The sequence below is a fragment of the Pseudophryne corroboree genome, chromosome 5 (assembly GCF_028390025.1).
Source record: "Pseudophryne corroboree isolate aPseCor3 chromosome 5, aPseCor3.hap2, whole genome shotgun sequence".
Classification (NCBI taxonomy): domain Eukaryota; kingdom Metazoa; phylum Chordata; class Amphibia; order Anura; family Myobatrachidae; genus Pseudophryne; species Pseudophryne corroboree.
Window position 1 is genome coordinate 33,407,733 of NC_086448.1, and position 13,281 is coordinate 33,421,013.

The 13,281-nt window shown below is 50.8% G+C and overlaps 1 protein-coding gene across 2 annotated transcripts in view; it reads left to right on the forward strand.

Moving 5' to 3' along the window:
- Nucleotides 1-13,281, forward strand: part of RHPN1 (rhophilin Rho GTPase binding protein 1) — a 157,584-nt gene that overhangs the window by 99,825 nt on the left and 44,478 nt on the right. For both annotated transcript variants that reach the window (XM_063921208.1, XM_063921209.1), the window contains 5 exons: nt 5,245-5,320; nt 7,076-7,153; nt 7,283-7,407; nt 8,720-8,886; nt 12,593-12,780. In XM_063921208.1, coding sequence (XP_063777278.1) covers nt 5,245-5,320; nt 7,076-7,153; nt 7,283-7,407; nt 8,720-8,886; nt 12,593-12,780 — 634 coding nt within the window. The remainder of the gene's footprint in view (nt 1-5,244; nt 5,321-7,075; nt 7,154-7,282; nt 7,408-8,719; nt 8,887-12,592; nt 12,781-13,281) is intronic.

Consider the following 13,281-nt stretch of genomic DNA (forward strand, 5'->3'; position numbering starts at 1 on the left):
CAGCTAGAGATGGGATTAGCACTGTCTCAAGAAGTGCTAAAACAGCACGGGTGGATTCTGAATATTCCAAAATCCCAGTTAATGCCGACAACTCGTCTGCTGTTCCTAGGGATGATTCTGGACACGGTTCAGAAAAAGGTTTTTCTCCCGGAGGAAAAAGCCAAGGAGTTATCCGAGCTTGTCAGGAACCTCCTAAAACCAGGAAAGGTGTCTGTACATCAATGCACAAGAGTCCTGGGAAAAATGGTGGCTTCTTACGAAGCGATTCCATTCGGCAGATTCCACGCAAGAATTTTCCAAAGGGATCTGTTGGACAAATGGTCAGGGTCGCATCTTCAGATGCACCTACGGATAACCCTGTCTCCAAGGACAAGGGTGTCTCTTCTGTGGTGGTTGCAGAGTCCTCATCTATTGGAGGGCCGCAGATTCGGCATACAGGATTGGATCCTGGTGACCACGGACGCCAGCCTGAGAGGCTGGGGAGCAGTCACACAAGGAAGAAACTTCCAGGGAGTATGGACGAGCCTGGAAACGTCTCTTCACATAAACATTCTGGAACTAAGAGCAATATACAATGCTCTAAACCAGGCAGAACCTCTGCTTCAGGGAAAACCGGTATTGATCCAGTCGGACAACATCACGGCAGTCGCCCATGTGAACAGACAGGGCGGCACAAGAAGCAGGAGGGCAATGGCAGAAGCTGCAAGGATTCTTCGCTGGGCAGAGAATCATGTGATAGCACTGTCAGCAGTGTTCATCCCGGGAGTGGACAACTGGGAAGCAGACTTCCTCAGCAGACACGATCTTCACCCGGGAGAGTGGGGACTTCATCCAGAAGTCTTCCACTTGCTGGTAACCCGTTGGGAAAGACCAATGGTGGACATGATGGCGTCTCGCCTCAACAAAAAACTGGACAGGTATTGCGCCAGGTCAAGAGATCCGCAGGCAATAGCTGTGGACGCGCTGGTAACGCCTTGGGTGTACCAGTCGGTGTATGTGTTTCCTCCTCTGCCTCTCATACCAAAAGTATTGAGAATTATACGGCAAAGAGGCGTAAGAACGATACTAGTGGTTCCGGATTGGCCAAGGAGGACTTGGTACCCGGAACTTCAAGAGATGATCACGGAAGATCCGTGGCCTCTACCTCTAAGGAGGGACTTGCTTCAGCAGGGTCCCTGTCTGTTTCAAGACTTACCGCGGCTGCGTTTGACGGCATGGCGGTTGAACGCCGGATCCTAAAGGAAAGAGGCATGCCGGAAGAAGTCATTCCTACTTTGATTAAAGCAAGGAAGGAAGTAACCGTGCAACATTATCACCGAATTTGGCGAAAATATGTTGCGTGGTGCGAAGATCGGAGTGCTCCGACGGAGGAATTTCAACTGGGTCGATTCCTACATTTCCTGCAATCAGGATTGTCAATGGGTCTCAAATTGGGATCTATTAAGGTTCAAATTTCGGCCCTGTCGATTTTCTTTCAAAAAGAATTGGCTTCAGTCCCTGAAGTCCAGACCTTTGTTAAGGGAGTGCTGCATATACAGCCTCCTGTGGTGCCTCCAGTGGCACCGTGGGATCTAAATGTGGTTTTGGACTTCCTAAAATCTCATTGGTTTGAACCACTAAAAAAGGTGGATTTGAAATATCTCACATGGAAAGTGACCATGCTTCTAGCCCTGGCTTCTGCCAGGAGAGTGTCAGAATTGGCAGCTTTATCTTACAAAAGCCCATATCTGATTTTCCATTCGGACAGGGCAGAACTGCGGACTCGTCCGCATTTTCTCCCTAAGGTGGTGTCAGCATTTCATCTGAACCAGCCTATTGTAGTGCCTGCGGCTACAAGTGACTTGGAGGACTCCAAGTTACTGGACGTTGTCAGAGCATTAAAAATATATATTGCAAGGACAGCTGGAGTCAGAAAATCTGACTCGTTGTTTATATTGTATGCACCCAACAAGATGGGTGCTCCTGCGTCTAAGCAGACGATTGCTCGTTGGATCTGTAGCACAATCCAACTTGCACATTCTGTGGCAGGCTTGCCACAGCCTAAATCTGTAAAGGCCCACTCCACAAGGAAGGTGGGCTCATCTTGGGCGGCTGCCCGAGGGGTCTCGGCATTCCAACTTTGCCGAGCAGCTACGTGGTCAGGGGAGAACACGTTTGTAAAATTTTACAAATTTGATACTCTGGCTAAGGAGGACCTGGAGTTCTCTCATTCGGTGCTGCAGAGTCATCCGCACTCTCCCGCCCGTTTGGGAGCTTTGGTATAATCCCCATGGTCCTTTCAGGAACCCCAGCATCCACTAGGACGATAGAGAAAATAAGATTTTACTTACCGATAAATCTATTTCTCGGAGTCCGTAGTGGATGCTGGGCGCCCATCCCAAGTGCGGATTATCTGCATAAATTGTACATAGTTATTGTTAACTAATTCGGGTTATTGTTGAAGGAAGCCATCTTTCAGAGGCTCCGCTGTTATCATACTGTTAACTGGGTTTAGATCACAAGTTGTACGGTGTGATTGGTGTGGCTGGTATGAGTCTTACCCGGGATTCAAAATCCTCCCTTATTGTGTACGCTCGTCCGGGCACAGTACCTAACTGGAGTCTGGAGGAGGGTCATAGGGGGAGGAGCCAGTGCACACCACCTGATCGGAAAAGCTTTACTTTTTGTGCCCTGTCTCCTGCGGAGCCGCTATTCCCCATGGTCCTTTCAGGAACCCCAGCATCCACTACGGACTCCGAGAAATAGATTTATCGGTAAGTAAAATCTTATTTTTTCTGGATTCAGTTACAGAGTGGGCAGGGGAATGGAGCCGGTCAGTATGAGTCTTCTCTGGTTCCTAGTGAATGGGTCCGTGCTGGAGAACATTATACTGTACATTGGTGGTCATTCCAAGTTGTTCGCTCGTTGCCGATTTTCGCTTTGCTGCGATTTGTTGCTAAATGCGCATGGTATGCAGCGAGCATGCGCTTAGTTATTTAAGTAAAAACTTAGCAGTTTTGCTGTTGTCTGTGCGGTGCTTTTCAGTCGCACTGCTGATCGGTGAGTGATTGACAGGAAAGGGGCGTTTCTGGGTGGTAACTGAGCGTTTTCCGGGAGTGTGCAAAAAAACGCAGGCGTGTCAGGGAAAAACGCGGGAGTGTCTGGAGAAACGGGGGAGTGGCTGGCCGAACGCAGGGCGTGTTTGTGACGTCAAACCAGGAACTAAACGAACCGAGCAGATCGCAATCTAGGAGTAGGTCTGGAGCTACTCAGAAACTGCAAGAAAATATTTAGTAGCAGTTCTGCTAATCTTTCATTCACTATTCTGCTAAGCTAAGACACAATCCCAGAGGGCGGCGGCCTAGCGTGTGCAATGCTGCTAAAAGCAGCTAGCGAGCGAACAACTCGGAATGACCACCATTGTGTATTAGATTTCTTCCTCTTATGCCTGGAAAGACTGGGGGGCTATTGTGGTCCTTTTATGGCACCTCTGCTCTCACAGTCTCCGTGGCTTCAGCCGCTAGCTACATCTTTATCAAAGTCTGTAACGCTCTACAGTGCATCTGGAAAGTATTCACAGCGCTTCACTTTTTTTTCGCATTTTGTTATGTTACAGCCTTATTCCAAAATGGAATAAATTAATTTTTCCCCTTGAAATACTACACACAAATCCCCATAATGACAACGTGAAAAAAGTTTTTGGGAGGTTTCTGCAAATTTCTTAAAAATAAAAAACTAAGAAATCTCATGTACATAAGTATTCACAGCCTTTGCTCAATACTTTGTTGATGACCTTTGGCAGCAATTACAGCCTGAAGTCTTTTTGAATATGATGCCACAAGCTTGGCACACCTATCTTTGGGCAGTTTCGCCCATTCCTCTTTGCAGCACCTCTCAAGCTTCATCAGGTTGATGGGTAGCGTCGCTGCACAGCCATTTTCAGATCTCTCCAGAGATGTTCAATCGGATTCAAGTCTGGGCTCTGGCTGGGCCACTCAAGGACATTCACAGAGTTGTCCTGAAGCCACTCCTTTGATATCTTGGATGTGTGCTTAGGGTCGTTGAAAGATGAACAGTCGCCCCAGTCTGATGTTAAGAGCGCTCTGGAGCAGGTTTTCATCCAGGATGTCTCTGTACATTGCTGCATTCATCTTTCTTCTATCCTGACTAGTCTCCCAGTTCCTGCCGCTGAAAAACATCCCCACAGCATGATGCTACCACCACCATGTTTCACTGTAGGAATGGTATTGGCCTGGTGATGAGCGGTGCCTGGTTTCCTCCAAACATGACGCCTGGCATTCACACCAAAGAGTTCAATCCTTGTCTCATCAGACCAGAGAATTTTGTTTTTCATGGTCTGAGATTCCTTCATGTGCATTTTGGCAAACTCCAGGCGGGCTGCCATGTGCTTTTTACTAAGGAGTGGTTTTCGTCTGGCCACTCTACCATACAGGCCTGATTGATGGATTGCTGCAGAGATGGTTGTCCTTCTGGAAGGTTCTCCTCTCTCCACAGAGAAATGCTGTAGCTCTGACAGAGTGACCATCGGGTTATTGGTCACCTCCCTGACTAGGGCCCTTCTCCCCCGATCGCTCACTTCAGCCGGCCGTCCGGCCAGCTCTAGGAAGAGTCCTGGTGGTTCCGAACTTCTTCCATTTACGTATGATGGAGGCCCCTGTGCTCATTGGTACCTTCAAAGCAGCTGATATTTTTCTGTACCCTTCTCCAGATTTGTGCCTCGAGACAATCCTGTTTCGGAGGTCTACAGACCATTCCTTTGACTTCATGTTTGGTTTGTGCTCAGACATGCACGGTCAAGTGTGGTACCTTATATAGACAGGTGTGTGCATTTCCAAATCATGTCCAGTCAACTGAATTTACCACAGGTGGACTCCAATTAAGCTGTAGGAACATCTCAAGATTGATTAGTGGAAACAGGATGCACCTGAGCTCAATATTTGAGCTTCATGGCAAAGACTGTGAATACTTATGTACATATGATCTCTTAGTGATAATAATCACGTTGTCATTATGGGGTATTGTGTGTAGAATTTTGAGGGGAAAAAAATAATTTATTCCATTTTGGAATAAGGCTGTAACATAACAAAATGTGGAAAAAGTGAAGCTCTGTGAATACTTTCCGGATGCACTGTAATCCAGAGACTGTCCATGAATTCAGGTGATTTATGTCAGTGATAACACCTGTCCTGAGACGTCCTGCTGTATGTGTGGCTCTCACCCCTGTAAATGACTTTGTACTTTCAGTGACGCCATCAGTGTTCCCATGATCCCGCTCGGATTGAAAGAGACTAAAGATCTGGACCTGGCGGAACCTCTGAAAGTAAGTTCTAGTGGCCTCGTGTTACCTTTCATAATCCGATATGTGCACTCCACACACGCCTCCCCCTCCTTCACCACACTGCACTGCACAAACACCTCCCTTTCCCTTACTGCACTGCACACACGCCTCCCCCTCCTTCGCCACACTGCACTGCACAAAGACCTCCCCCTCCCTTACTGCACTGCACACACGCCTCCCCCTCCTTCACCACACTGCACTGCACAAACACCTCCCTTTCCCTTACTGCACTGCACACACGCCTCCCCCTCCTTCACCACACTGCACTGCACAAAGACCTCCCCCTCCCTTACTGCACTGCACACACGCCTCCCCCTCCTTCACCACACTGCACAAACACCTCCCTTTCCCTTACTGCACTGCACACACGCCTCCCCCTCCTTCACCACACTGCGCTGCACACATGCCTCCCCTTCCTTTACCGCACTGCACACACGCCTCCCCCTCCTTCACCACACTGCACAAACACCTCCCTTTCCCTTACTGCACTGCACACACGCCTCCCCCTCCTTCACCACACTGCGCTGCACACATGCCTCCCCTTCCTTTACCGCACTGCACCCATGTCTTCCCCTCCCTTACCACATTGCACCCACACCTTCCCTTACCGCACTGCACACACACGCCGCCCCTTCCCTTACTGCACTGCACACACACGCCTCCCCTTCGCTTACCACACTGCACACACACCTACTCCCTTGCGGCACTGCACACACACATACCGCTCCTTCACCGCACTGCACAATCACCTCCTTCACCAAACGCCTCCCCTTTCCTTACTGCAGTGCACACACCTCCTCCCTTACGGCAGTGCACACATGCCTCCCCCTCCTTCACCACACTGCACTGCACAAACACCTCCCTTACCGCACTGCACTCTCTCCTCCCCTTCCCTTCCCACACTGCACACATGACCCCCCTTCCCTTACCGCACTGCACACACGCCTCCGATTCCCTTACCGCACTGCACACACTCCTCCCCCTCCCTTACTGCACTGCACTCTCGCTTCCCCTTCCCTTAGCCCACTCCCCTTCCCCTACCTTACTGCACACACGCCTCCCCTTTCTCCTTTCCTTACCGCACTGAACATTCCTCCCCTTCCCTTACTACACTGCACACATGACCCCCCCCCTATCCTTACTGCACTGCACACACGCCTCCACTTCCCTTACCGCACTGCACACCCTTTCCCTTACCGCACTGCACACACTCCTCACCCTTCCCTTACCACACTGCACAAGTGTCCCCCCCTTTCCTTACTGCACTGCACACACGCCTCCGCTTCCCTTACCGCACTGCACACCCTTTCCCTTACCGCACTGCACACATCAACCCCCCCCCCTTTCCTTACTGCACTGCACACACGCCTCTGCTTCCCTTACCGCACTGCACACATGCCTTCCCTTTCCTTATTGCACTGCATACACACACAGCCCCCTCACTTACTGCACTGCACACATGCACCCACATCCCACCTCCCTTACTGCACTGCACATATACCATTGCACAGCCTTAATTGTGTGGGCTCCTTAGCACAGATTTCCATCTTGTGTCTATAGAAGGGTGTCTGTAGGTGCCGGGTCTCTGCCGTTAGTGTAGTGCCTGTTTGGTCCAGTCTCTTCTCCCTGCTACCTTGCTGTAGTATGTTGCTCTTGGGGTTTGGGATGGAAGACCTAGCTGATACTGTGGATGACTGCTGATGATGCAGATGATCTACTTCTGTCACCTCTCTCCAGGATTTCCTTGCTGACCACTATGGTGAAGACGGCAGCCTCTATGAGAAGGAGATAAATGAGCTCATGAATCTACGACAGGTCAGTATCTTCTATGTGAATTAGGCTGCGTATCATTAAGGAGTAATGATGTCCTGTTCCTATAAGACCTGTGAAAGCCTAGAGTCCTAGCAGCAGGCTGTGACTCTATGCAGACCGCTCTCTCTCCAGGCCATGAGGACCCCCAGTCGCAGTGAGGCCGGCCTCGAGCTCCTGATGGAGTATTACAACCAGCTTTACTTTCTGGACAACCGTTTTGTCCCCACTAACAGGACCCTGGGCGTCTTCTTCCACTGGTCAGTATCTTTCCATCTTCTGATGAGGTCTTTGGAATTAATTCTGAATTTCTTTACATGAATTTGCCCGACAAGGATGAACGGCGATAATTAGAAAATGTTTTTGTCTTCCGTAAACTCTTAAACTTAGGCCTGTGTACTAATAAAAACTGGTGCAGGTGGAGAACCGTTCTTGGCTTCGGCCATCTGTGAGTGGGAAACACCTTCTGATAACTTTGTTAATTACTGTACACATGGTGTAAAACCTCCGTATCCATTCTCTTATATTATTAATGTGGTGTCTCTTTGGACAGTCGGGGTCATTCCGAGTTGATCGCACGCTAGCTAGTTTTAGCAGCCGTGCAAACGCTATGCCGCCGCCCACTGGGAGTGTATTTTAGCTTAGCAGAAGTGCGAACGGTTGTACGGCAAAGCGGCTCCAAAAAATGTTTGTATAGTTTCAGAGTAGCTCAAAACCTACTCAGCGCTTGCGATCACTTCAGACCATTCAGTTCCGGATTTGACATCACAAACCCGCCCAGCGTTCGCCCAGCCACGCCTGCGTTTTTCCTGGCACGCCTGCGTTTTTACGCACACTCCCTGAAAACGGTCAGTTGCCACCCAGAAACGCCCACTTCATGTCAATCACTCTGCGGCCAGCAGTGCGACTGAAAAGCTTCGCTAGACCTTGTGCAAAGCTACATCGTTCGTTCTGCCCGTACGTCGTGTGTGCGCATTGCGCCGCACTGCCAATTTTTAGCCTGAACGCTGCGCTGCGAACAAATTCAGCTAGTGATCAACTCGGAATGACCCCCCCATGTCCTAAGAATATTGATATAGCATTACTGTCACCATCATATGCCATTAGAACACGGAGATGGAACCGTTACCACTGCTGCACATTAAATTCCACACCCCTAGAGGAACGGGAAATTCAGGGGAGAGGGGTCTCGGCTATTGTGAAGCCATCTCACGTTAGTGAGTTTGTAGCAGCGGTCTGGCAGCCTTACTTGGGTTGGAAGAGAATGATCAGCAGTTGTGAGTTTGGGGTAAAGTGGCAGATGTATTAACCTGGAGCAGTGATACAGCAGTGATAAGTGGAAGATGACAACGCACCAGCCAATCAGCTCATAACTGTCATTTTTCAAATCCGTAATGATTGGCTGGTGCGTTATCACCTTGCGCTTCTGACTGGTTTATCTCTTCTTTATCCCTTCTCCAGGTTAGTACATCTGCCCCACTGTCCTTTAACCGTTTTATGGTTATGGCATATGCTCCTAAACAGTATGAAAGGCTCTTAACAATGTGAGGCCTCAAAACGTTTGATTTACAGGTACGATTCTCTGACTGGGGTTCCGTCCTGCCAGAGGGCTCTGGCTTTTGAGAAGGGAAGTGTGCTGTTCAATATGGGAGCCCTTTACACCCAGATTGGGGCAAGACAGGATCGCCTGACTGTGCACGGAGTGGAGACGGCCATTGATGCCTTTCAGAAGGCTGCGGGTGGGTATTGCATGTGTAGGGCATGATTCTGAGTCAAACGCAGTCCACACACAATGGGGCAGATGTATGAAGCCTTCAGAAGTGATAAACCAGTGATAAGTGCAAGGTGATAATGCACCAGCCAATCAGCTCCAATCTGTAAATTGACAGGAGCTGCCTGGCTGGTGAGTTATCACCTTGCACTTATCACTGGTTTATCACCATTGTCACGTAGCGGAGTGATTATTTGCAACTGCGTAGGCATGAGAAGTTCTGCAAGCCCCTAACTGATGGGCGTTCCTGTGCGGTGACTGGGAGGCGGCTAGCAGTGCACGCAAACACGGGCCGTTCAGTGGGCGTGTTATGGGAGAGTCGTAGGTGAGTCACAGCAAGCAGCTAAATTCCCAAACGCACAGCTATAGCCGTAGGAGGCTGTGGGTAGACGGAGACACTGCAGCTGCCATAGGGTATGATGCAAGTGTCATTGGGGCGACCGATGGTGGCGTATAAGGATTCTCCAATCGGTATTACAGTGTGTATGTGCGGCCGCACGGATGTACACAAGGGATGGCGTTTGTAGGGCATTCGCATAAACTCACAGAACAGCGACCACCAGTACCCGCTGCTGCCTGAGCTTCTGTGTGCGACCGCCAATACCCGCTGCTGCCTGAGCTTCTGTGTGCGACCACCAGTACCCGCTGCTGCCTGAGCTTCTGTCTGTGAACACCAATACCCGCTGCTGCCTGAGCTTCTGTGTGCGACCACCAGTACCCGCTGCTGCCTGAGCTTCTTTGTGTGACCACCAATACCCGCTGCTGCCTGAGCTTCTGTGTGTGACCACCAATACCCGCTGCTGCCTGAGCTTCTGTGTGCGACCACCAATACCCGCTGCTGCCTGAGCTTCTGTGTGTGACCACCAATACCCGCTGCTGCCTGAGCTTCTGTGTGCGACCACCAATACCCGCTGCTGCCTGAGCTTCTGTGTGCTACCGCCAATACCCGCTGCTGCCTGAGCTTCTGTGTGCGACCACCAATACCCGCTGCTGCCTGAGCTTCTGTGTGCGACCGCCAATACCCGCTGCTGCCTGAGCTTCTGTGTGCGACCGCCAATACCCGCTGCTGCCTGAGCTTCTGTGTGCGACCGCCAATACCCGCTGCTGCCTGAGCTTCTGTGTACGACCACCAATACCCGCTGCTGCCTGAGCTTCTGTGTGCGACCGCCAATACCCGCTGCTGCCTGAGCTTCTGTGTGCGACCACCAGTACCCGCTGCTGCCTGAGCTTCTGTCTGTGAACACCAATACCCGCTGCTGCCTGAGCTTCTGTGTGCGACCACCAATACGCGCTGCTGCCTGAGCTTCTGTGTGTGACCACCAATACCCGCTGCTGCCTGAGCTTCTGTGTGCGACCACCAGTACCCGCTGCTGCCTGAGCTTCTTTGTGTGACCACCAATACCCGCTGCTGCCTGAGCTTCTGTGTGCTACCGCCAATACCCGCTGCTGCCTGAGCTTCTGTGTGCGACCACCAATACCCGCTGCTGCCTGAGCTTCTGTGTGCGACCGCCAATACCCGCTGCTGCCTGAGCTTCTGTCTGTGACCACCAATACCCGCTGCTGCCTGAGCTTCTGTGTGCGACCACCAATACCCGCTGCTGCCTGAGCTTCTGTGTGTGACCACCAATACCCACTGCTGCCTGAGCTTCTGTGTGTGACTACTAATACCCGCTCTGCCTGAGCTTCTGTGTGTGACCACCAATACGCGCTGCTGCCTGAGCTTCTGTGTGCGACCACCAGTACCCGCTGCTGCCTGAGCTTCTGTGTGCGACCACCAGTACCCGCTGCTGCCTGAGCTTCTGTGTGCGACCACCAATACGCGCTGCTGCCTGAGCTTCTGTGTGCGACCACCAATACGCGCTGCTGCCTGAGCTTCTGTGTGTGACTACTAATACCCGCTGCTGCCTGAGCTTCTGTGTGCGACCACCAATACCCGCTGCTGCCTGAGCTTCTGTGTGTGACTACTAATACCCGCTGCTGCCTGAGCTTCTGTGTGTGACTACTAATACCCGCTGCTGCCTGAGCTTCTGTGTGCGACCACCAATACCCGCTGCTGCCTGAGCTTCTGTGTGCGACCACCGATACCCGCTGCTGCCTGAGCTTCTGTGTGCGACCACCAATACCCGCTGCTGCCTGAGCTTCTTTGTGCGACCACCAATACCCGCTGCTGCCTGAGCTTCTGTGTGCTACCAATACCCGCTGCTGCCTGAGCTTCTGTGTGCTCCAGTATGTACTGACTGTCTGAGGCTTTGTTCTATGTTATTGTATTATCTCATTGTGATCCTTGTTATAGGTGTACCTGTATACTTCTTATTCTCATTTCCTCATGTATCGTTATAGGGCCTAATTCAGGTTGGATCGCAAATCACGATCCAACCGCAATAATTACATTCGCCCCACGGGCACATGCGCAGGTACCGGCTTGCGCATGCGCCCGCATTTAATGCAGGTGCTCCACAGTATTTGCAAACGCAGGGCGGCAGTACTCCGTTTCCAAGACAAAGCATTGTGGGGGCGGCGGCTTACAAACGGAGGCTTGGCGGCGTTATCGGGCGCCACTCCGATCAAAAATATGGCTGCGCTGGCAGTAGGCTTCCATAATTTCTGTGACTGCGCACTAATTGCGGTATGATCGCAATTAGCGCGTGGTCGCAGGTGGGGGGCGGCAGGAAGCATGCTGGGAGGCCTTGCCCTGCGATGGGCGGCCCCCAGCATGCGAGTCAAAGGACTGCAAATTCTGCTAAAAAGCAGAATTTGCAATCATTACTGAATTAGGTCCATAAGGCCTAATTCAAGGTTGATTGCAAAACAACATTTTCCTCTAATGGGCAAAACCATGCTGCACTGCAGGTGTGGCAGATGTAACATGTGCAGAGAGAGTTAGATTTGGGTGGGTTATATTGTTTCTGTGCAGGGTAAATACTGCCTGCTTTATTTTTACACTGCAATTTAGATTTCAGTTTGAACACACCCCACCCAAATCTAACTCTCTCTGCACATGTTACATCTGCCCCACCTGCAGTGCACATGGTTTTGCCCATTAGAGGAAAATGTTGTTTTGTAATCAACCTTGAATTAGGCCCATGATCTGTTATGTGTAATGTTACTGATCTATTGCAAGCTTGCAGAGCAACTCCAGCGGTATTTACAGTATATAGACTTTAGTCCCTTATTTCTGTCACCGCAATGACCGCACTCACCAGCGTGACAGACAGACATTGTATTTGTTGGTAAAAAGATCATGTACCACAATGTTGAAGCTGGGTACACATTAGACAATTTGCCCGATTCCGATGGCTTGGAACGACAAATTGTTAAAATCATCCAATGTGTACCCACTATGTTTCTGATGATGCTCACTCCCGCGGGTCATCAGAGACATTGCCCGTCTGACCTGCATGCAGATCAAGCTAGCGATATCACTAGTGAGGGCAATGCTGCTGAATGCAGCATGGCCTCTCTTGCCCTGCCATCGCTGCCGGCATCGGCAAGTGTGTATGCACTTGCCGATGCCGGTTGCCGCGATGTCGTGCTGGGTACACATAGTCTACTGTGTACCCAGCTTAAGACATATATAAATCTAACAGCATTGTCCGCCATAAATGGCGCTTTAATTGGCATTTAGTTCCATTAGGAATGCCTGGTAATGCGCAGCTCTCTTCTCTTCTCCCCAGGGTGCTTTAGTTACTTAAAAGAGAACTTCTCCAACGCCCCGAGCCTGGACATGAGTGCGGCCTCCCTGAATATGCTGGTGCGGCTGATGATCGCGCAGGTCCAGGAGTGCATCTTTGAGAAGTTTGTCCTGGAGAACCCCCAGAATAACTTCTTCTCCCAGCTCCAGTTGGCTCAGGAAGCGGCCAGAGTAAGTGCTCTCTGCTGGGATGTATCAGTAGTTTTATTAGTCTTCCGATGTTGGGGCCTTTTGTGTAGTGGGGAGTTTATTTTATACTTTCATATTCAGGTATTTGGAGGATCCCCTCTATCTGTGTCCACCTCTGCTCAGGAAACTCTCCTCTGTCTGTACTCTTCCCTGCTCAGAAGGCTCTCCTCTACTCTGGAGGATCTCCTCTGTCTATGCTTTTCTCTGCTCAGAAGGATCTCCCCTGCCTGTGCTCTTCTCTTCTCAGAAGGATCTCCCCTGCCTGTGCTCTTCTCAGGAGGAACTCCTCTGCCTGCACTCTCTGCTCAAGAGGCTCTCCTCTGCCTGTGCTTATCTCTGCTCAGGAGGATCTCCTCTGCTCATGAGGTTTCCCTCTTCTCCTCTGCTCTGTATATGCTCCCCTCTGCTCAGGAGGATCTCCTCTGTCTGTGCTCTCCTCTGCTCAGGAAGATCTCCTCTACCTGCGCTCTCCTCTGCTCAGGA